Source organism: Falco punctatus, assembly GCF_963210335.1.
Source record: "Falco punctatus genome assembly, chromosome: 2".
Lineage (NCBI taxonomy): Eukaryota > Metazoa > Chordata > Aves > Falconiformes > Falconidae > Falco > Falco punctatus.
In genome coordinates, this window is record NC_137581.1 from 66,513,288 (window position 1) to 66,537,912 (window position 24,625).

The window sequence follows — 24,625 nt, forward strand, 5'->3', positions numbered from 1 at the left end:
TCACCTTTGCTCCATGTTTTATAGAAACAGACACTCCCATTTTCACAAAACATAAGACTGCTGAACTGTTTTAATTTCTTTGAGATATTTCATAGAATCATTTAGGTTAGAAAAGACCTTTGAGACCACAGTCCAACCATAAACCTAACACTGCCAAGTCCACCACTAAACCATGGCCTTAAGTGCCACATTACACATCTTTTGAACACCTCCAGGGATGGTGACTCAACCACTTCCCTGGGCAGCCTGTTCCAATGCTTGATAACCCTTTTGGTGAAGAAGATTTTCCTAATATCCAGTCTAACCACCACTGACAGCACTGGAGGACATGTCCTCTTCTGTTGATGCCTGTTCGTTGGGAGAAGAGACTAACCCCCACCTTGCTACAACCTCCTTTCAGGTAGTTGTAGAGAGCAATAAGATCCCCCCGAGTCTCGTCTTCTCCAATCTAAATAACCCCAGTTCCCCCAGCTTATAACTCCTCATAAGCCTTGTTCTTCTTCATAAGAACATCTTCTTGTTCATAAGAACCTTCACCAGCTTTGTTGCCCTTCTCTGGGCATGCTCCAGCACCTCAATGTCTTTCTTGCACTGAGGGGCCCAAACCTGAACACAGGATTTGAGGTGCAGCCTCACCAGTGCCCAGTACAGGGGGATGATCATGCCCTAGTCCTGCTGGCCACACTGTTTGGGATACAAGCCAGGATCCTGTTGGCCTTCTTGGCCACCTCAACACACTGCTGGCTCATGTTCAGCCAGCTGTCAACCAGCACCCCCAGGCCCTTTCCCACCAGGCAGCTTTCCACCCCCCTGCTTCCCCAAGCCTGTAGCACTGTGTGGGGCTGCTGTGACCCAAGGGCAGGACCAAGCAAATGGCCTTGTTCAACCTCATACAATTGGCCTTAACTCATTGATCCAGCCTGTCCATATCGCTCTGCAGAGCCTGCTTGCCCTCTGGCAGGTCAGCATTCCCACACAGCTTGGTGTCATCTGCTAACTTACTGAGGGTACCCTTGATCCCCTCATCCAGATCATTGATAAAGAGAAACAGAACACCACCAGTGACAGGCTGCCAGCTGGATTTAACTGCATTCACTGCCACTCTTTGGGCTTACCCCTCCATTCAGCCTTTCATCTGGCATGGAGTACCCCCACCCAAGCCATGAGCAGCCAGTTTCTTCAGGACAATGCAGGGGGGATGACAGCATCAAAGTCTTCACTAAAGCCTACACAGATACCTTCCATAGCCTTTCCCTCATCCATTAAGCTGGTCACCTTGTCATAGAAGGAGATCAGGTTAGTCAAGCAGGACCTGTGTTTCATAAACCCATGATGGCTGGGCCTGACCCCCAGCTGTCCTGTACGTGCCATGTGATGGCACTCAGGATGATCTGCTCCATAACCTTCCCCGGCACTGAGGTCAGGCTGACAGGTCTGTAGATCCCCAGATCCTCCTTCCTGCCCTTCTTGCAGATGGGCATCACACTGGCTAACCCGCAGTCAGCTGGGACCTCCCCAGTTAGCCAGGGCTGCTGATAAATGATTGACAGTGGCTTGGTGAGCACTCCCACCAGCTCCCTCAGCACCTCTGGGTGGATCCCTTCTGGCCCCATAGACTTAAGTGTGTCTAAGTGGTGTAGGAGGTCACTGACTGTTGCAGCACTATCCAAACTAGCTGGCTACAACAAGGCTTTTACCATCAAATACCAGGTTAACTTCACTAAGTAGATCCCGTGCCTTGCCCTGGCACGACCACTGATCCGCCACAAGGTTTCACAAGTTCATCCACTGTCAGTGCTCTTTCTTCATCCTCTTCAAGCCCATCCACCCTGCTTCTTGCCTCTGCTGTGTCCAGATTCTTCCTTCTCATTGCCTCTTTTGTCTCTCCTACACCCAGGATGCTCTCTTTCCTCCCTTTGCTTCTGGGTCTCTCTTCATCCAGTGCTTCTCTTCCTCTCATCCTCAGTGCTATTTAACTACTTAGCAGGAAGGAGCTACAGCTGCACATCATCCATGTCAATCAACCCACTGCCTTCGGGGCAAGGCCACAGCTGCATATTGTCAATGTTAATTAACCCACTGCCTGCATTCCTCTACAACTGACCATTTCCCCTTGGATGATGGGGGCTTCATTCTGTTTCCTGCCTTCCAGCTCAGGGGGATGTGTACCTGGAGAACAACTGGTTTTTCTATGAAACACTGAGGCAAAGAAGGTATTAGGTACTCATCCTTTATCACTGTTTTCTCCTGCATCCAATAACGGATGGAAATTCTCCTCAGACCTCCTTTTGTGGCTAACATATTTATAGAAACTTTTTTTATTGTTTTTTATGGCAGTAAACAGATTCTAGTTGGGCTTTGGCCCTTTGAATTTTCTCCCTACATAATCTCATGAGAGGCTTGTAGTCCTGAGTGGCCTGCCCCTTCTTCCAAAGATCATAAGCCCTCTTCTTTTTTTCCTGAGTTCCAGCCTATCTGTTCAGCCAGGACAGACGTTTTTCCTGCTAGCTCATCTTTTGGCGCATGGGGGTGGCCTGCTCCTGAGCACTTAAGACTTCCTTCTTAAAGAATGTCCAGCCTTCCTGGACCCCTTGGCCCTTCAGGACTGCCTCCCAAGGGACTCTGTCAAGCAGTCTCCTAAACAGGCCAAACTCGGCCCTCTGGAAGTCCAAGCCAGCATTTCTGCTGTCCTTTCTCCTTACTTCAGTGGCAATTCAATTGCCACTGATTTGCTCAGAATTATTTTGGAATTATTTTGCAGAAAGAAGTTCGAGTTAGACCTGCCTGAGATGTTGGTGTTTGGCAGAGCTGGTTAATGTTAGTATGGTCAGAAAATAGCACTGCAGAAACTAAACTAATCCGCCTCAAAACCCTTCATGGACTGCTCATGGCAGCAATGTAATATACCAATCTTTCTAAGTAATAGTGGAGAGGCACTAATATGCACCTGGGAATTTTATTTATTGGAAGCAAGACCTTCAGCATCGGAAGCTTTTCATTCCCCCTGCATTGACCTTGCAGTGGAGATTTTGACTGCAACAAGTTCATCATTGATGGTGGTGATTTACACTTCACTCTCCCTCTTCATTTCACTTTGGTGTCTGTACAAAATGACTGACTTGCAAAGTATTTCTTCAGTTGGGTCGTAGAGAGTGAAGACACCCTCTGGGAGCTTTTGCTCTCAGAACAATATCTGCATATCATCCATATAACTTTGGAGTAAAGTGATATTGTAATAATGAAATAAAAAGTTGTAATTGTGTGTATATTTACACATGGTATATTTACTATAGAAATCCTGATACCTGTCGTGAAGGTCTCTCTGACACGGATCTATGGCATGAGAAAGGTATGAATGAAATATTTCTGTTCCACTATTGTAAGTCAATGTATTTCGAAGAGTCCATGTTTCAAGTCTTTTTAAAATTACTTAAAATATATTTAAGTTCTAATTAAGTTCTTTCTCTGTATATGTTCTTACAAGCTTATATGTATGCCTACAATTAATTTACCACTCTCCCTGCACTGCTTTTAGAATAGCTTCAGTGTTCTAGATACTATGTTGCCATCCATCTGCAAAACTCAACCCAAGGTCTACAAAGAGAAGACATCAAATCTTATCCAGTTGGGTAACTAATGCAGGAACCATGTGAAAAATGCTATTGTATTTAGGGTTTTTTTTCATAAAAATACTTGGCCAAGAACAGGAAACAAGTATAAACATAAGTCCTGATTTAAAGAGCTTACAGTTTAAAATCCTTTAGAAAATTACTCACAGACATATGAAAAATCCAATTAACATTAAAGTTACACACTACGAAATCCAGGGAACGGTTGTTTTCTAACACAGGATTAGTATTAAAGTATGATATTGGCAGCATAGGTTTGACAGGCTAAGACATGTGGTGTTACTCCAGGATTTCTTTAATAATTGCCTTCAAAGAGACATTTCAGTATTTGAAAGGGAGAACAGTTCTTTATTCTGAAAGTGTCAGCAACAGAACTCAAATATCTACCAGATCAGGTGTACACAGTAAACCCCTGAGTCTTAGATAATGAAAGCACAGATAAATTATAAAAGCAATCACACAGACCTTAAAAACAGGCTGGAGAAATGAACAACTACAAAGTTCATTACCTGCTAATCCTGCAGGATTCACATTTCATTAAAGAGGGGATCATTTCAAGCACTGAGGCAGAGCACTGAATTTATAAGCCTCTAAGATGTTTCTAATTTCCTTATCAAATACAGGAATGCTGGAAAAGGATAGGCAGCTCATGTGAAATGAAATGCCTCTTTAAACAAAAATATTATCATACCCAATTAGCAATTGCTAATTTAGTGGTAAATACCATGCCAAATAGTGTTTTACTGGAAGAGAGTGTCTTTGGACAGCAACACGACAGTTTTATAAATCCTCTACTACAGGAAATACTTCTGTATGTTGAATTGTTAGCACTGTGTTGCATTCACAAGGTGCTATAAAACCTGCCAGACATTACTCAGAATGAATGAGAGCCAAAAAACCAGCCAGCTTTAAAATTAATATTGCTAATAGCATTGTACTGGGGAAATGGCTGTCGAAGTAGAAGGCTAGGGTTTATTTTTTATTTCTATTATTATTTATATTACATAAAGATGTAGGTATTTTAGAAGAATTTAGGCCTCCTTAGGCACATTGCAGACACATAGGAAGAGGTGTTTTCTTGGAGAGCATAAATCAAAACAAGACAGACAAGATGAGAAACAGCAAAAGCAAGGAAAGATACGATGACTTACTCTGGCCAGACGACGAGTGAAAGGAGGACAGGTTATGCCCATTCTCCTTGTCTTCCCCCACCTTCACCTGCTCCTGCTCTGGCTGCTTGCCCAGCCAGCCTGAACTAAAACAGCAGCATCAAGCACCCATTTTTCAAAAGTGCCCAAGATGACTCCCAAGATGACAATTTTGGATGGATCTGTCAGCTTTCCTGTTTCCTGGTACTGCAGACAATGACATTGCCTTCCTGGTCCCACTGCTCCTGTTAGGTCTATAAGGCAGGATACCGAGGAGGCCTGTAGCCTAAGTTGCCATTTATTATTTCATTGATACAAGCAAAAATATAAGTTGAACTTCAGAAGTCATGTGCTTCGCTAGTGCATATGAATGTTTGTCCTTGTCCTGCCATTTTATCCCTTACAGCTTTACATATATTCCCTTCTTCAGGTGTGACTGACTCTCCAGAAGAGGGACTATGTCTCCCTGAATAACTGTATTGTTCTTCAAAAAAGTGAAACTGCAGTCATTTGGCCTTTGCAATAATTTGGGGGAAAAAAACAAAACAAAACCAACATAAAAGCTTAAGGAGAAATTGTCAGCAGAAATGAGACATAACAAATCCCATAAAATTCTCATGAGTGAGCTCAAGAAGTGTGGGTTAGATGAGCGGACAGTTAGGTGTATTGAGAACTGGCTGAATGGCAGAGCTCAGAGGGTTGTGATCAGACACAAAACTCTGTTAGCACTGGTTGTTGAGGGAACAGGCATCTTTATAGAACATAAAGCAGAGATGAAGTCAGAAGTAATCCAAGGTCCCTGGTGTATTACAGCACAGTATATTGGATCAGCAGATATCAATAACTCATTCTGCAAAAGACGGATGCGATTGCAAAGGTAACGGACACATTTTTCTCAACACTGGGAGAGGGATGTGCACCTTTGCCTGGCTGACAGAACCGTTATCCCTGTATCAGGAATGCAGGACATTAGGGAAGCAGGACAACCCTAAGGTTCATTTCATGGACCTGCTTTGAGAAGCTGAGACTTCTCTCCCACTATAATCCCGAGGATTTCTGCATTTCAGAGGTCATTGTAATTTCTTCCACAGAAAGGCAGAAGAAGAGAGAGGTAGTGGAGGAGCCAAGGAGTTAAAGTGTGCTTTCGGGCTTGTGTTCACAAACAAAGAAGGGCCGGTTGGGGCTGTGAAGGCTGGGGACAGCCTTGGCTGCAATGACCACGAGATGGTGGAGTTCAGGATCTGCATGGAGGAAGCAGAGCAACAAGCTGGATTGCAGCCTTGGACTTCAGGAAAGAAAATGCTGGCCTCTTCAAGGACCTGCTTGGAGGAATCCCATGGGTTAGGGCTCTAGAAGGTGGAGGGGACCAAGAGAGCTGGCTAATATTCAAGCCTCGCTTCTTCCAAGCTCAAGACTGGTGCACCCCCATGAGTAAGAAATCAAGCAAAGGGGGCAGGAGGGCTGTGTGGATGAGCAGGGAGCTTCTGGCAAACCTGAAATAGAAGAAGGAAGTTTACGGGATGTGGAAAACGGGACAGGCTGCTTGGGAGGAATATAGGACTGTTGTCAGACATGCAGGGAGGCAACAAGGAAGGCCGAGGTCTGTTTGGAATTAAATCTGGTGAGGGAGGTCTTCTTCAAGTACATCTGCAGGAGAAGGATGACTAGGGAAAATGTGGGCCCGCTGCTGAATGAGGTGGGTGCCCTGGTGAGCAAGGACACAGAGAAGGTGGAGTTCCTGAATGCCGCCTTTGCTTCAGTCTTCCCTGCTAAGGCCAGCCCTCAGGTTTCCCAGACTGTGGGGGCAAGAGAGGGAAATCCTGGAGAAAGGAAGATCTTGCCTTGGTCGAGGAGGATCACGTTAGGGATCCCTTAAGCAAACGTGACACCCAGAAATCCATGGTCCCTGATGGGATGTGCCCCCAAGTGCTGAGGGAGCTGGCACATGTTATTGCTAAGCCACTCTCTATCATCTTTCAAAGGTCATGGAGAATAGGAGCAGTGCCTGAGGGCTGGAGAAAAGCCAGTGCCACTCTAGTCTTCAAAAAGGGCAAGAAGGAGAATGCAGGCAACTACAGACTGGTCAGCCTCACCTCCATTCCTGGAAAGGTGATGGAACAGCTCATCCTGGAGGTCATCTTGAAGCATGTGGTAGAAAAGGAGGTCATCAGGAGTAGTCAACATGCACCTGGGGAGGAACAACCCCATGCACCAGTACAGGCTGGGGGCTAACCTGCTGGAAGGCAGCTCTGCAGAATATCTGGGAGTTCTGGTGGACCCCAAGCTGCCCGGGAGCCAGCAGTGTGTCCCCATGTCCAAGGCCAGTGGTACCCTGGGGTGCATGAGGAGCAGCGTGGCCAGCAGGTCAAGGGAGGTGATCCTCCCCCTCTGCTCTGCCCTGGTGAGGCCGCACCTGGAGTGCTGGGCCCGGTGCTGGGCTCCCCAGTTCCAGAGGGACAGGGAACTACTGGGGTGGATCCAGCAGAGGGCTACAAGAATGATGAGGGGACTGGAGCATCTCCTTTGTGAGGAAAGGCTGAGGGAGATGGGCCTGCTTAGCGTGCAGAAGAGAAGACTGAGAGGGGATCTTACTAGTGCGTACAAATATCTTAAGGGCGAGTGTCAGGAGGATGGGGACAGGCTCTTTTCAGTGGTGTCCAGTGACAGGACAAGGGGCAACGGACACAAACTGCAACACAGGGAGTTCCACCTGAACGTGAGGAAGAACTCCTTTACCTTGAGGGTGACGGAGCCCTGGGACAGGCTGCCCAGAGGGGCTGTGCAGTCTCCTTCTCTGGGGACATTCAAAACCCGCCTGGACACGACTCTGTGCAACCTGCTGTGGGTGACCCTGCTGTAGCAGGGGCTTGGACTGGGTGATCTGCAGAGGTGCCTTCCAACCCTGACCTTCCTGTGACTCTGTGAGAGAAAAATCAGAACATTCATCTGGTGTAAATCTTTGTTATTTTAGAAGAAATAAATATTCATGATCCAAACCCTTTTATTGTCTCCTCTCCTTAGTGACAGCCTGGGAGGACAATGGTGGGATAGAAGCAATGTGAAGACTTGCAAGAATTCATATGCTTCCAGGCCCTGCTGCAGCCTGCTCTAATGCATCTTCCTATGCAATCCAAATGATACCACCTACATGAGTCCTATCTTCTTGTCACAGACACTCAGTTCCATCTGCATGTATATGACCTGGTGGACCTGTAATTTCTTGATGCCTTAATGAATGTTAATTATGAGGACTCTCCTACCTATCTAGAAGTTTGGTACCTATTCATACTGGCGACTGCATGGGTGAGGTGGGGTGCAGGACAAACACATCTAATGTATCTGTTCCCATGGTCAATTGTTGGAAATGCCTTGATTTAGAAATAAAGGTTAGCTTGTTATTAGTGGCTATCATTATCCCCACATTGCTCAAGGTCTCCATATATATATATTATTTAATAAGGCACAATATTTTTTTTGTTTGCTCTTGGTGCAAGCCTTTGTTAACCTCACAGTGTTCTGTGTGACTGAAAACCATCCCAGAACATGCATTTCAAATAGGTTGGTAAATCAGATGTTACGTGATGATAACATCTGTCACAGTGGCTCAGTGTTAGAATCTATTACTAATGTGACTTTTATTTTTTAATATTAGATTACATTTTGTACCTCTTTAATTGCCTACCTACTATTTGTTTCCAAGACTGCTCTGGCTTACAGTGACAGCAGAGACAGGACCATTAGCCTTCATTACTAGCCTGAGTAATGGAAACACTCAGCATTGCCCTGATAATGCCATTCAGTGTCATATTGCCAAATGCCTATTTTCTCTGATATTTCTGCTCATAACTGCAGATACTGTAATTGCTATGAGACGTCTGCATTTTTTTTGTGCTTATTTTTTAAATGGCAGTGTTGTGAAATAAATCTGTTTACTGACAGTTTCTCTAGTCTCATTAAAAACCTTTTCAGTATTCCTTAGGTTGTTGGAAAGCAACACAAATCTACAGGAGATATGGAGAGGAAAATAACTGAGTGATGCAACTGTAAATGCTTTACTAGGTTAAGTAAAAGGGAATGACATAAGAAATCCCCCAGACAAAACCTTTCTTTCTGAACATATGGGCTACAAGATTTATCTCATTTTTGGTTTTGCCTTACCAATGGTGCATGTATTTTTCTCGTGGTATATCTGAATAGAAACTGCTTATGAATGAAAACTATTTACAAAAAGGCAGTGCAAAGTATCCTGAGTTTTGATGCAAGCATTCATGCAAGATGAGTTAAGCATACATTGTAGTCAGTTCACTGGGCATAGGACTGAACTCTTTGTACAGCCAGATTTTCTTAAGTTTGTATTTCTGCTTTGAAGTAGCTTAAGCAGATTTAGTATTCAAGGAGCTAACATGTAGCACTCTTAAAAAATGAGGTCCCCTTAAAATGTTAGTATTGAAATCCTGTGAGAGGTCCTGTTCAGGAATGAAGGCTCCATCTTTCCTTTTTAGCAGGGAAATAAGCTTCTTATGAAAATCTATATTATTTATTTTCTTATTCAAATATTACATTATGCTTCTAAAAAGACATTTCCATTATGTTATAAGCAATTTTATCAAATGAAATCCTCAAGGGCACTTCATCAGAAGTAAAAATAACCATGGATTTTTAGACTGATGTTGTTGAAAAAAGTTGTTTTTCAAACCTAAAATTGGGTAACTGTGCTTGCTTCTCAACATGGTCTCATTATACAGCTGCTGTAGTGAGCACATAAACAAACATCAGAATAGCTGCTGTAGTGAGCACATAAACAAATATCAGGCATCGTGCAAATATACTAATTTATGCACTAGAGGAATACTGCTCAGCCTTTGGCAGTAACCACTGCAACATCTCTGGATGACTAGAGTTTTAACTTGTTGGATCCAACAATTTCTTTCCTTGTCTACTGAGATAAGTGTTTCTACAATTTCTGCCTCCACATGGATAGCTGATGACAGTGTGTTTCACATTGTGATACCAGGAAAGCATCGTTATGGTCTCATGGCTACAATTTAGAGACTGTATAAGACAACTTTCCAGATATTTGCATTTTTATTGGCAGTTGTCTTGACAATATTTGAAGTGAAATAATCCCCCATCTGATCTGCGTTCCATAGTTATTTTTCTTTCTTGTTGCCATAAGCCAATACCTGGTGTTCTGTATAGCTTTATACAGATGGAATAATTAATTTTAATAGCCTACCTTAAAACTTCAGGGATAGCACTTGTCCTTTCTAGGTTGGCTGTCTTGCATCTAGCTACTGATTTTTTTCACTAATCTGCAATTAGTATATGGTTTTGAGAGTATCATTAAAGTGTACATTTAACAATATACCACAGAACTAATAACTGATATAAAATAATATAATCTCTTCAAATATTACTTTCCTGATGGGCAGGAAACAAGAATGAAGCAGAAGTTATTAGTTCATTGCTTTGTTGGAGCATAATATTTTTTCACAGTCATACAGAATAATAAGGTTTACATAGCTCTCTGGTATACTAGCCCTGAAAAATTATATTACCTCTGGTATTCAGTTTACTTCTCTGTCATATTTCTGTCAATTCATCTTTGTGTGTAAGAAACTAACTGTAGAGGCTAGAAATCTTCTTTATTGCTGCTAATATTCTTCTTACATGTTGAGCAACTGGGTTTGCACTTCATGCAGTGACAACAGTAGCTGTTGATCATTACTGGAGTGGGAAAGCCTCCCTGTTGAGGAAGGCAAATTAAGATACTCTGGATTTCAAAGGTGCTGGTATATAAGACAGAAAAAAAGGAAACCTTAAAATTTGTTAAAAGGATGGCTTGTGAAACTGCTTGCTATAGTGTGCAATTGAACCCAGCAGAACTTCACTGTTTTTTTGTAATTCTGTGGGATGGTATGATCTTTTAAAGACAGCTCTCTCCTATTACTGACTGACTGTCAGTATCTAGGCTGTGTGCAAGTTATATGCAGAGACAGCCCAGCATGGTGCTGAGGACAGACTCAATCACTATGCTTGACCATAGACCAGAACAATGCAAGTACCAAATGAGGGAGAGACAGAGGCAAGACCTAGAGGCTGCTGGGCAGCAGGCACCTTTTCATTCCTTTCACCATGACCATGCTCCTTCCCAACTTCAGACGACGACAAGCCTTTCACAGTCATGGCTCTGCAGCAGTTATAGGCATAGCTAACATAAAGTGGACATGTCTGTCATCAGAATACCACCAGACAAAGATAATTCGTGTCTTACCTAATCATGTTGAAACCACAAGAAGCCAGAAAACTGGAGCTGCCCCATTCCTTGAATGGCATGCCCTCAGTGACCCATCAGTTTTGTGAGCATCTTTCCCTTTAAGTCCTTCTGAAAATTGTGTGCAATGCTTTGATGGATGTGAACTGCTGAGTAACACAAAGTGCAGTGCAGCAGTCTAATCTCTGTTATTACTACATAGATCATAATTATATTCCATTAGTAAATTGGCAGGATTTGTTCAATTCCTTTTGCTTGCAGTGAAATTCATTAGTAGTTTGGCAAAAAAAATGGCCTTGACCATTTCCAAATAAGTAAATGGATTTTAGTGCTTCAGTCATAACCACAGAAAACTCTTACTTGGAAGAATTAACAAGTGGCTAAGAACTGATCTACTACTGCCATTTTACATTGAAGGATGCCACTTAAACTTCAAGTATGCTTAGACTCCTAGGATGATGTATATTAGGATCAGAAGCAACATGGGATGTAGCACTACAACACCCCCAGGACCTGACCATCATTGCTATTTCATTCACAGGATCTATTTTAACACTACTTCTGCTTTTTGTCTACAATATTCCAACTACTTCAGAAATTTAATCATGTGGTGAGGAATTTGCCTCTAATTCCCATTCCAAATCTATTCTATGGTATTGTATACACATTTGTCTTTTAATTAATGTGTTTTCAGCTTAAATATCTCCTCTCATTGCTGTTTGTATATGAAGATAATCTAATCACTCTGTTTTCAATACAAAGGTATTTTCTATCACCAGATATTTTGTAATGCTGTATTTATACACTAAGCACAAAGTTGAAATAGCACCCCTTCTTTTCTGTGTGTTGACCATTTGAGGAAGTAATCTCTTTACCCACAGGAATAAAATCTCTAATTTTCTGCCAATACAACAACTCTTTTTCTCCAGTCTTTGCCAAATTTCAAGTGTTTACATGATCCTGCAGTTTGAAGTAGTATTTCTTTCACTAATAATATTAAAAGTGTGTCTGTCTACATTCAAATTAAATTCTTTATGCCTATATAACCCATTGTATAACCTCAGAAAATGCTCTTTTAAAATCCTTTTCCATCTTGTGAGCTATTCTATCATCTTTCCCCTACTCTGTATGAGAGGTTTTCCCATCCTGCTTCGGTAGTTCTAGTTCTTCCACCTCATTACCCAGGTTTCCTGCATTAGTCCACAAACAACTTCATCAATTCCTCTGATTTCACAATGTTTCCTAAATCAAATATAGGCAGCCTGATCAATTCTTTCACTTACAGAAGTACTTTCTTTTTTTCTCCTGCTGTCCATTACCTTATTCTCCAGCACAGCCTTATTCTGGGCTACAGTCTCATTTACATTGTTTTTCACCTATTATTTATTAACACCAGTTGCAGAGATAGCATGTGTCTCTCCCAGTCACAACACATCCTTGCAGCCTAGGTTGATGTTTTCCTTTATGTTTTTGTAGTCTTGGTTGCAGAAGGTCAATGCTCCAGACAATCAGGTGCAAACCCTCCCCTGAGGACCATGCTCTTTCTGTGAACACTTTGTAACAGTTAAATGCCCCAGAGTCCCCTCCTACAACTAATTCCTCATCTGTTTGTTTGGTGTGATCATATTCATGGATTCAACCTCTTTGTTAAGGAGCAGGAGAAAGGTGGGGCCCCATCTCACCAGTGTTTAAACATCTTTAGGGGCTTATCTATAGTGTGACCCATTTCACAGTAACATATGCTTTAGGGTGAGATTAGTCATGTTTTATACATGTCAGCTTCTCTCCTTTGGCCCCGAAGGAAGCCCAAAAGGCCAGGTCAGGAGTAGAGAATAGCTTTGTTTATCTCTGAGGCTGTATCCTCACCACTAAATTGAAGGTGCTCAGGTGTGTCCCTGGGCACTGAACCTATTTGGCATGAGGCTATGATTGCAACCTCTGCCAGTCTTTCAAAGGGAAGGCTGCTTGCAAAGCTCCTGTTGGGAAAGGTGCTCTGCAGCCCTTGGAGCAGTCCAGCCCCCAAACTGTGCCTGGGTGACTGTTTGGGAGAGTGATGCTTGGCTTGAACCAAAAGTGGGCTAGAGACCACCTTAATGGTCTGAGAACAATTCTGGGCATTTTTTCAAGTATTAACATGGCCTTCTTTAAACCTCTTTGAAGTGTCTCCCAAGCTTGGTGTAATTGTTCTCCAAACCTTCCAGGCGCAGTCTGGCAAGCCAGATGGCAAGTTTTCATGGCATTTAGGTCTACCCAGGTTAACTTTTTTCAAGTGGAAAACTACTCAGTATTTGTGGCTTTTTCAGTACTTTTTGTGGATTTTAAACTTCTCTTGGCAACTAAATGCAGTTTAAAGAGAAGGAGGCTTCATCTATGTCATGTAATTGCATGGTACTCACCTAGATCAGTCCTTGCGTGGCTGCAGTGGTGATTGGTTTGCTATTCAGTATTCAATATTGACTAAAAATTCTTACATGAAAGACCTTAGCTTCTTTCTCCACCCATTTATTCCTCCACTGTTTGTTTTCATACCCACTATCCTGCTTGTGAATTTGACAGAAAAATATGGCAAAAAAATCCCTAAGTTCTTCTTCACAAAAAATGATTGTTGTTAAAAAAAAACAAAAAACTTTCAAATGATTCCTAAATAGAATCTCCTAAGTAGGGTTTTTCTGCTGTTTTGACCACAGCTGGCCTGCATGTGTCATTTTACCTACGATGTCATGTGGTAAAACAATTGATAATGCTTCCTCAGGAATCATCAGCACACCCTTACTTAATGCTTCTTGCCATTTTGAATCTGCAGGATTACAGACTTGCTTTCATTCTAAGATACAAATTACAAGATTCTTGCCATCATTTATCAGCAGCCCTGGCTAACTGGGGAGGTCCCAGCTGACTGCGGGTTAGCCAGTGTGATGCCCATCTGCAAGAAGGGCAGGAAGGAGGATCTGGGGATCTACAGACCTGTCAGCCTGACCTCGGTGCTGGGGAAGGTTGTGGAGCAGATCATCCTGAGTGCCATCACATGGCATGTACAGGACAGCTGGGGGTCAGGCCCAGCCATCATGGGTTTATGAAACACAGGTCCTGCTTGACTAACCTGATCTCCTTCTATGACAAGGTGACCAGCTTAATGGATGAAGGAAAGGCTGTGGAAGGTGTCTATGTAGGCTTTAGTGAAGACTTTGAAGCTGTCGTCCCCCCTGCATTGTCCTGAAGAAACTGGCTGCTCGTGGCTTGGGTGGGGGTACTCCATGCCAGATGAAAGGCTGAATGGAGGGGTAAGCCCAAAGAGTGGCAGTGAATGCAGTTAAATCCAGCTGGCAGCCTGTCACTGGTGGTGTTCTGTTTCTCTTTATCAATGATCTGGATGAGGGGATCAAGGGTACCCTCAGTAAGTTAGCAGATGACACCAAGCTGTGTGGGAATGCTGACCTGCCAGAGGGCAAGCAGGCTCTGCAGAGCGATATGGACAGGCTGGATCAATGAGTTAAGGCCAATTGTATGAGGTTGAACAAGGCCATTTGCTTGGTCCTGCCCTTGGGTCACAGCAGCCCCACACAGTGCTACAGGCTTGGGGAAGCAGGGGGGTGGAAAGCTGCCTGGTGGGAAAGGGCCTGGGGGTGCTGGTTGACAGCTGGCTGAACATGAGCCAGCAGTGTGTTGAGGTGGCCAAGAAGGCCAACAGGATCCTGGCTTGTATCCCAAACGGTGTGGCCAGCAGGACTAGGACAGTGATCGTCCTCCTGCACTCAGCACTGGTGAGGCTGCACCTCAAATCCTGTGTTCAGGTTTGGGCCCCTCAGTGCAAGAAAGACATTGAGGTGCTGGAGCATGCCCAGAGAAGGGCAACAGAGCTGGAGAAGGTCCTGGAGCAAAAGGCTTATGAGGAGCGGCTGGGGGAACTGGGGTTATTTAGATTGGAGAAGAGGAGACTCGGGGGGATCTTATTGCTCTCTACAACTACCTGAAAGGAGGTTGTAGCAAGGTGGGGGTTGGTCTCTTCTCCCAAGTAACAGGAAACAAGACAAGATGGAATGTCCTCCAGTGGTGTCAGTGGTGGTTAGACTGGATATTAGGAAAATCTTCTTCACTGAAAGGGTGGTCAAGCATTGGAACAGGCTGCTCAGGGAGATGGTGGAATCACTGTCCCTGGAAGTGTTTAAAAAAATGCATAGATGTGATGCTTAGAAGCATGGTTTAATGGTGGGTATGGCAGTGCTGGGTTTACAGTTAGACTTGATGATCTTAAAGGTCTTTTCCAACCTAAATAATTCCAAGATTCTAAAATATAAGAGCTTTTACCTTAAAACATTCTTCAGTTTTTCAAATGTGCGGGTTGGGATCAAACTCCTAAATTGCAAAAGAGACCAGAGTGTTGTGGCCTCAAGGAAATGTCTGTGCAGTTTGACATTTTTTGAAAATCCCAGCCTGTGCTCCATGAGTGAGCACCTTGGTGTTCTGGAACACAAGCCAGTGTGCCTTATTTCCCCTGTCCGTGAGTAGACAGTATTGCCTACATATTTTTGCAAATCATCTGGCAGATAAATACATTCTATATTTGGCATGCATCATTATTATAGCATTTGGATAGCCACCCATTTGTGTCTTTCCTTTGACTTCAATAGACATTATATCAAACTTTTAATAGGAGGATAAAAGCACAGATTTAGTTTTCCGTCAGCTAAAATTTTGATTTCTAAATAATTGTATTTATAACACATGCAATGCCCAGGGTGGCTTTATGTCCCACTACAAAGGGAAAAGCTAACAAACCCTTGCAACATTCTGCTCACACTAAAGGTGGAACCCAGCTGCAGTCTCTAGGCATGTGCATTCCTGCTCTGGTAGCACATTTTGTGCTCCTTGCCAACTCTGCAGCTCAAACTACAGCCCCTGTTCTAGGATGAAACCCCAAGAGAAAGGTCCCTGGCAAGGGGTCTGCCCGAAGGTTCCCACTGGATGTACATTCCCCTGGAGCTCAGGGGCCTCTGCTCTTCTTTGTGGCTGTGAGGACAAGGAAGAGATGACTGAAATGAGAAGTCTGTCTCCAACACGGGAGCCAGGTTTTGGGGCAGGGCTGTAGCCACCGTGGACCTGCTGATTCCCCTGGTGAGGGCCAGCTCTCTCTCTGCTGGGGCCACTCCACCTCTGCGGGGCTGTGCCCATGACACAAAACTTCAGGTGATGCTGAGTGATAATAAAATAAATGTCTTTATTTTTAATAGATGGACAAAACAGACCCAAAACTAGACAGTATTTTCCTGAATTGCATGGGCACTATTGAATACAATACAAATGATGTTAAAACATATATATCTATATTATGCTTCCTATCTGCTTTGTTAAGTATAATCTTAATATAACATTTCTGACACAGACAAAAATATACTTTTTTTTTTTTTTACAACAGCCACAAATACTGCCCTGATTAATAGCAGACTTACAATAAATTACTGTCTAACTGCACATGGGACTCGATCAAATATGCTTGAAGGGCAGAAGGAAAAATTAATCACAGTTTTTTTTCCTATGTTACTTATATTTGAAATGCTAAATTGTTGTACTATATGAAAATAAAAGACTAAATCTGACATTTACCTAATTTGATCCACTTAATGTTTACATTCAATTCAGGTTCACAAAAGTACGTTTTATTTATAATACATATACCATCCCATATGGACAAATATAGATTAAATTGTAACTTTTTTTGACATGTCAGCTATGTTATTAACCTTGATTTTATGAACACATCTCATGCAAAGGAGGTAAAAAACCCTGTCAGGTGTTATTCACAAGTGTCGAGAATATGAAAGTAAAATGTATGCTCGTGATATGAATACTTTGCCTAGAAATTGTAGGCTCAGAAACAATAACCTCAGTGTCTGAAAATGAGCTGTTTGCTTCACCGGTTATAGATCCAATTTACTGCACAGTACTACTGTCTACAAATTGCAGAAGTGGAGAAGGAGCATGTGATGATTCCCACGAAAATAAAGTCAACTTGAAGAATCATGTCCTGTTGGCATTTTGCTTGTGGAATTAATTTGGTTGTATTTTGTTGAAATTCTCCCCGCCTCCCCCCCCCCCCCCCCCCCCCCGCCCCATATCCAGCTATCAATCATAGCTATGGCCTTTGGCTATATGAACAGCTTTGTAAAATTTTAATCATAGGACAGCTGAACTAAGGCAACAGAACTTGTAAACAGACTTTGTACAGGGCTGTTTAGTTTGGCTTTTGGAGTTGTCCTCTCCACTACGCAGCCCACCACTGCAACCACAGCAGGCATCGTTGGACTCATGCAAAGACACACACACAGATTTCGTATGCGGAAAGCAGAGTTATGGTCACATGATGAACAGTCTTCTGTGTCACTTCTCTCCTTTGCATGATAAAGCTTCCATGGTGTGCTACATGGAAAAGTGCAATAACATTTCAGTTCCCACAGAGAGGACTGGAAAACTGGTGGAACCATTTTCTGCCAGAGAATGCATAGTTCCATCTAAACAGGAATAATTTGTAAAATCACAGCAATTTCCCAAGAAGATTTGATAGGATAAACTGTATAAAATATTATGACAATATTGAAAGCATCTGGCTTGAAATTTTTGGACTAATACATTTTATTTTCTCACTTAACTTTTTATTTTGAACATTTTAAAAGATTTATGGCAACAAGGGAATACAAGGGAAAAAGAAAGATTTTTATTTTTCAGTCAAAATTTCTTAAACGATTCCAGCTGAATTCCCTTCTCCTTTCGCTCTCCTTCCACTATTGGGTATTTTGAAATACAGAAATGCTGCTGTATTCAAAGCATCTGGCCGCTATTCAGCTTCTCATAGCAAAATTCTAGCAATTCCTAGACAAAATTGAGGTAAGAGAAAATCTTTTAGGAAGACCTACAGATGTCTGTAGAATAGGATCCTCTAACTTAATTTGGAACTGCAGCATAAGGCATTGGCTATGTAGGCAGGCAAAATTGTGGCTTGGTATTTTCTCATAAGAAGGGATTCAGGCTAGTGGATTTGGGCCAGAAATGGATAATAATTCAGCAGTGTCTTTGTTCTCCCTTCTCTTTCTTGCATACAATGTCTTTCCCCTTCTTTTTTCCATGGTTCATGGGGGAATTAATATAACTGGGCTCTTGTCCAGTTTGTGAGATCCTCAGCACCCTGAATTTCATCAGCGGCTTGTTCACTTACCCCACAGGAATTTTTCATTGCTTTGCTATATTGGCTCTTCTGGGTTTTAGTGCAGAACCTGATTTTGATCTCCACCCAGAGCACACTCAATATTTGTCAGCACAGTAGCACTGCAGTTCACAATGCATATTCAGAACTGAGATGCAGTGTTATTTTTAAATGCAGTATATGAAGAAAAAAATCAACATATCTAAAATTAATTTTCTCTATGTATAAAATATATATATGCTGTTAAAACTCCACAAAAGGAGCAAAAACATATCTAAAGATTCAACCTTGTGGAAGTTTATGTCAACATTGAATACACAGGTTGATGGCTTCTTCCTTTAGCAGCAAAACCTATTCTTAAATCTATCTTCCAGGATAGCTCCTTGCGCTGTGAATGTTAATGAAGAAATTTCACCAGTGACCAGCAACAGGAGGATATCTGGATTTCAGTTGAACATTTTGTGTCATGTGTAGATAGTAAAAAGAATTATTGGAGCATAACTCTTAACTGTACAGAAATCTGGCTATTAGATCTCCCACTGTGAAAGGCACATACCAATGGGGACAGACACAATTGTCTCAGCCATGGGCAAATGGAAACAACATTGCATGTTCCCTGCTGGCCAGGGCAAAGTCAGAAGAGGCCTCATCTCCCTGCTTTGCCACTTCTGGCCAGTGTTTCCGTTCATGTGTGAAGTCTCATCCATGCCTGGCCACTGCTGGTGCTCCGCCGAGTCACTGTGCTGGCCCAGGAGCGCAGCTGTTAGTGAAGGAGGCCAGAAGGTAGCGGAAGACACTGCTGTGCCTTTCACTACACTTGTGGGTTTGACTTTCCTTTCAGTCCCCCTCCAAGCTGCTATTGATTTTGGAGGTAGACACAGATGTGGAAAGCTGTCCACAAGCCTGGTTTTCCCATGGGAAATCAAATTTTTGAGAAAATGTGATTTTTCATGGAAAATCTACACTTTCCAGAGTAATTCCAGCAAGACCAACCCAAAAGACTTTATGATATCTTTGAGATTACATTTTTCTATTAAGTGAAAAATGGAAATTTTCCCCATGGAAAACCCTCTCATCTTTTTTTTCAGGCTTTCTTGACTCCCCTTACTTTTTAATATTGCTCCATTGCTGCAGTTCCATGGTGTCAGAGTGCTTTGCTCAGTGTTCATTCTGATGATAAGTCAAGATAAGGCTTCTTTTCTCAACACTGACAAGTTCTATTTAGTTCATAAGAGTTCTGTCATTTTTCACAAGCTGTTTCAACTCCAATTATTGCTTCAAATATTTTTTTATCCTCCATTGGTGGCAGCCACTAACCACAGGAAAAAAAGGACACCTATAGTAACATACTTTGCTTCAGGTCATCTTGCATTAGGTATAACATCATTTTAAACTGGTGACTTCATTTTAACTGTCTAAATTAACATACGATGTTTAGCACTTCAATAAGGAATTTATTACTATTTGCACATTTTGCTGTCTTATACAAATAATAGAATACTAGATTTGTATTATTTGAATTTTCTTGTGAGGAAAAAAACAACAGACCAAAACCCCAAGGAAGTTATTTATCTGTCTTTGCTCAAGCAACTAGGTCTTTAGTAATAAATCACTTATAGCTGTGACAATATATTTTCACTTAATGCCAATAAAATGTTGACTGATAGTATTTCAGAGTGGCTGTATTATAATTTCTTCATATGATGTCCTAGCTAAATAATTGTTGCACTTTTCCTGCTACATATATTTTCAATAGTAAATATTTTTTTAGTAACACAGTATATGGTTCTGGGTGGAAAGAATGGGATCTGAGTGTATCTTTTGGTAAACACTCTATGATCTAATCCAACATGTTAGATAATAACAGGAAAGAGTTCCTCCCATGGGATGCTCCTGCTCCTAGAAACAACTTAAAGAATTGTGCAGTGGCATTTTATGCCCACTTCTTGCTTTTCTTCTGATAAAATGTCTCTTACTATTCTTTGTAGAATATCTTACTTCACGTTTTGCCTGTGGCCACCAGATTTTTTAATTATCTTCAGTGTTGGACAGCTCTGGACTTGAATCAACATAATTGAAGGCTTCCTTGTTTGTGAAAGTTGAGCTCAAAGTTAGGCTGTGCCGTGGATTCACAGGTGCAAGTTCGTTTAACACAATGTTGTCACTTTTTACAAGAGTTGCTTTGTCCATGTGTTCTCTACTGTACCTGGCAACAACAGCATCAAGGAAGTCCAGCTTTGGTGGCAAAGTCCCACTCTCAAATAAGTATTTGGCTAAGTAGGAGACTATAATGTTAGTAAAGAAGGAGGTAAGCATAGCAAGTGTTTTAAATGGGAATCGTTGAATATAGATATTATTCTCATCTGGATAGCAGCCAGGATAATAGATCAAGGGCTGAAGGTAGAGATATGGTTCCCCTCCGGTTATTCTGAGAACAAGGCCAAATAAATATCCTGCAATGGCACCATAGGTGTTGGTTCCTTTAATAAATAACACACACAGGAGCTGAGGGAATATGATGATATAAACAAGGTCAGAGCTGAGGTACCACAGGCCGTACACTGACGAAGCTAGCAGTGCCATTGCTGTTGCTGATGCTCCAAACAGAAAAACAGTGATTCTCATGACCCACACAATTTCCCTGTCTGAAGCCTGCAAAAAAAGGGCAGTGTTAGATGTTTCTTCACAGCAATGTATGTATGCTTACATTTATGCACCTAGTTGATATAAAGTACTGCATTGTAAAAGGCAATTTTGCATGACTATTCGATAATATTTACAAATTAATATCTCTATCTCTGTTTCTATCTCTAGCTCAAGTGCAGAGAAAAAACCCCAAGGGTTACGGTTGCCGTTCTCAAAGTCATTAATCTGTGAAGCGTAAGGGAAAGTATGATAATGTGTCAAAGAAAAAATCAACTCCAGAGTGTTAAGCACAGTATGACCTAATGGTTAAAAACTGTCGGCATCAGAATTTCTTCTCCATTTCCTAAGAAAAACTCCAACTCTCTAGCCCTTTCTGTTGTCATAAGGTTTCCTGATAAATCAATAATTCAGAAAGATGTTTGTAAGGATCTAAGTAAAATTTATGGTTGCAGCAATAATTAGGAGCTGTTTGGAGAAGCTGCAGTGCCATGAGAACTCTTGAAAGCTGCTTCCCCTGAGCTAACTTTTTCACCTCTGTCTTCAGTCACAACCATAAATATTTTTACAACTTTCAATTTTTTCTATATACTGTTAGGAATGAAAGGCTATACTTTTTCTAGTCATAGGCAGAAACATGAAAGAGGTGTTTCATTACAAAATTGCAGTCTATGCATCACCTAGTTAAGATCTCACATAAAATTTTCTCTAAAAGTAAAAATGAACATGTAAACTCACATTTTGCCGAAAGGAAAGCTGGTAAATGTTTCGAGCAAACATAGAACTTGCTGATAAAATTGAAGAGTCAGCGGATGACATCACGGCAGCAGATACAGCACCAAGGCCAAAGAACGAGATATAGACTGGGCAAAGGTACTGTAACACGATGGGTAAAATCATATCTGCTTCTTTTTTAGTCATGGGGTCAGGGACACCATACTCTGTCTCATTCCAGGCTGCAATACGGACACCGTTGTGTTGTTAGTAACATTAATAGTCATCAGCTACAGCATCTCTTGACTGTAGTGAGCTATTTATATTGCCACATTTTCATTCACATTCAATGACCAAACTGTTGCTAGGGCCAGACCGATAGGATTTCAGAGAGGCAGTGACCCACAGGTTTCTGTTAGGTAGATTTAATTCTGCTTGGCATTTTTCTTTCTCTCTAAGCTAAGTCTGACCACAGCCTGTGGTTATCCAGAAGTAAGTTTAATATAAATACTCTTCATTGCTCATAATATAATTTTCCTCAATAAAACAAGTCTGGGATCTATGTTTGTTTGTGATGTGTTTATTCTCTTGGATTACAGACTCCGAGCTCAAACCTATGTGTTAAACAGTTCTAACAGAGCATTTCTATTTTAGCTACATGGTCACTGTGATGGGGTTCGCTCTCACTGTGACAAAGACCTTGACAAGGATGCTTTGGTCAGGATAAGAAATTCCTAATAAATTATAGAATCATTTAGAATCATTTTGGTTGGAAAAGACCTTTAAGATCATCGAGTCTAGCCGTAAACTCAGCACTGCCAAGTCCACCTGTAAACCATGTCCCTAAGTGCCATGTGTACAGGGCTTTTAAATACCTCCAGGAATGGTGACTCCACCACTTCCCTGGGCAGTCTGTTCCAATGCTTGAAAGCCCTTTTGGTGAAGAAATTTTTCCTAATATCCAGTCTAAACATCCCCTGGTGCAACTTGAGGCCATTTCCTCTTGTCTTATTGCTTGTTACTTGGGAGAAAAGACTGACTCCCACCTCACTACAGCCTCCTTTCAGGTAGTTGTAGAGAGCAATAAGGTCCCTCCTGAATCTCCTCCTCTCCAGGCTAAACAACCCCAGTTCCTTCAGCTGCTCCTCATTATTATTGTTAGGACCAATAAAAGTACCAGAATCTAACTCAAACATTCCATAGAAACATTACATTGGTAGATATCTAGAATGTGCAAAATTTGTTAATCTCAACCACTGGGATAGAAGCAATTTCCCCTGGGAGGAATATTCTATAATATTATTTTTGAATGTACTCTCCTGTTGAAGAAATCATAGGTTTATTAATGGTGTCATCTGGCTAGATTATATTTAACATAAGCATTGTAGTGTTTTCACACATTTATTGTAGTATTCATTTTTAATTATTTACCTGTAGATGCTCCAATTGCACCAATGAGTACTGCAGGAAGTGCCATCACAAGACAGCCAAAAGCAGCCAGAAATGACAGAACTTGAGCATATGTGGCAGAAGATGATGAGAGAACTCTCTGGAAGTATGCTTGCCATGGGATTCCTCCTAATGTCTGCAAACACAATGGGCAGCATCCTGTCACTGGGGGCTAACTGGATTTTTTTGCTATCACCATACAGAAAGCACGTAGAAGCATCACTTGAATGCTGAACGCTGTGTTGCATGTCTTTCATTTATTTATTATCAGTCAGCCAGTAATAGCTGTAATTTTCATTCCCACAAGTAATGTCAAACCTTTCTAAGTCCACTTAAATCTCATTCTTTCAGACAAGTTATTACTTTGTACAATTAGCAACACTTTGCACTTACATAGTCTATGTAATCCCCAAGTATTGTAAGCCGTGCAACTACTTAATAAAGCCTTATGAAAGGTTATAATATACTATTGTCATATTTTATATTTGATGAATTTGGCCTCCAGTACCCCCCCAAACAACCAACGCCCCCCAACATAGATTAGATTCTGATAGGAATTGAAAGCAAGATTTTATCTTTGTTTATGAATGCTTGTGGCCATCTAAAGAGGGCAATAGAAATTAAAGACAAAGCAGTAAAATGAAGTTTTCTTTTACGGTGGCAACTGTTTTCTATTTTTTGGGGGTATTTAACAGTGAAGATCCTGATTGGACTCAAAATGATGTCTGCAAAATATGACACAAAAGAATATTATCAAAGGTTGAAAAAACAAGTACTAACAATTCTGTCTTGAGAGCAGGATTTGAGTAGTTTCCACTAACTAAATCATTGACTGTTACTAAACAGCATGGAAAGAAAGCAAAGCAAATTGCTCGCTAAATGTGCACAGCCCAGTTCTACACACTAAATGAGGCAGAAGGCAGTTGGACCAAATAGTGTGTATATAGGTGTTTCATATATGTTTCATGCACACACAGGGACCAAATGAATATTTTACAGACAACTATGATTTTGACTTGCTATTTATGACTGTTTTCCTTTGCAGCGGTACTATCATTTCTTTAACAAAGCTTTCCAAGCATGTGTAAATTTCTTGAGCTACAGTGAAACAAGCAAGATGAAGAGAAAGTGTGTCACAGTTTGGCAACATCAGAGCTTTCCTTTGGTCATCAACAGAGACAAAACCTTCCGGTTCACCAGACAGAATACAGCCACTTGAACCAGTATCATACTTTGGCTCTCTGAGAATCTCTAAAAATTTTAAGCTGGGTAAACCAATATATTTTAATAGCACAATTATCAGAAAACTCTGAAGTTTTTTTTGGTTAAGACTATTTAAAAAACCAAACTCAAAACAGAGAAAAGAATCCCGAAGTACAATGTGATAATAAAAACAGTGTAGAGCTGCTCAGGGAACACTGAGAATGGAAAATGTTAGCATGTGTTGCTAGAGCTCCTAATGGAAAATACTTAATAACCACCAATCCCATGTGTAATACATAGGTATTAAATAATGAAAGCCTTCAGTTCATTCTGGCATGTGTGCATATATGAATTCATCCATTCATCTCTG

The 24,625-nt window shown here is 41.5% G+C and overlaps 1 protein-coding gene across 4 annotated transcripts in view; it reads right to left on the bottom strand.

The window, feature by feature from the left end:
• Positions 1–484: 484 nt before the first annotated feature.
• SLC5A7 (solute carrier family 5 member 7) overlaps positions 485–24,625 on the bottom strand; it is an 87,150-nt gene continuing 63,009 nt past the window's right edge. For all 4 annotated transcript variants that reach the window (XM_080377436.1, XM_080377439.1, XM_080377438.1 and 1 more), the window contains exons 7-9: positions 23,035–23,188; positions 21,628–21,845; positions 485–20,898 (exon numbers count right to left, since the gene is read on the bottom strand). In XM_080377436.1, coding sequence (XP_080233562.1) covers positions 20,275–20,898; positions 21,628–21,845; positions 23,035–23,188 — 996 coding nt within the window. In that variant the 3' untranslated portion in view covers positions 485–20,274. The remainder of the gene's footprint in view (positions 20,899–21,627; positions 21,846–23,034; positions 23,189–24,625) is intronic.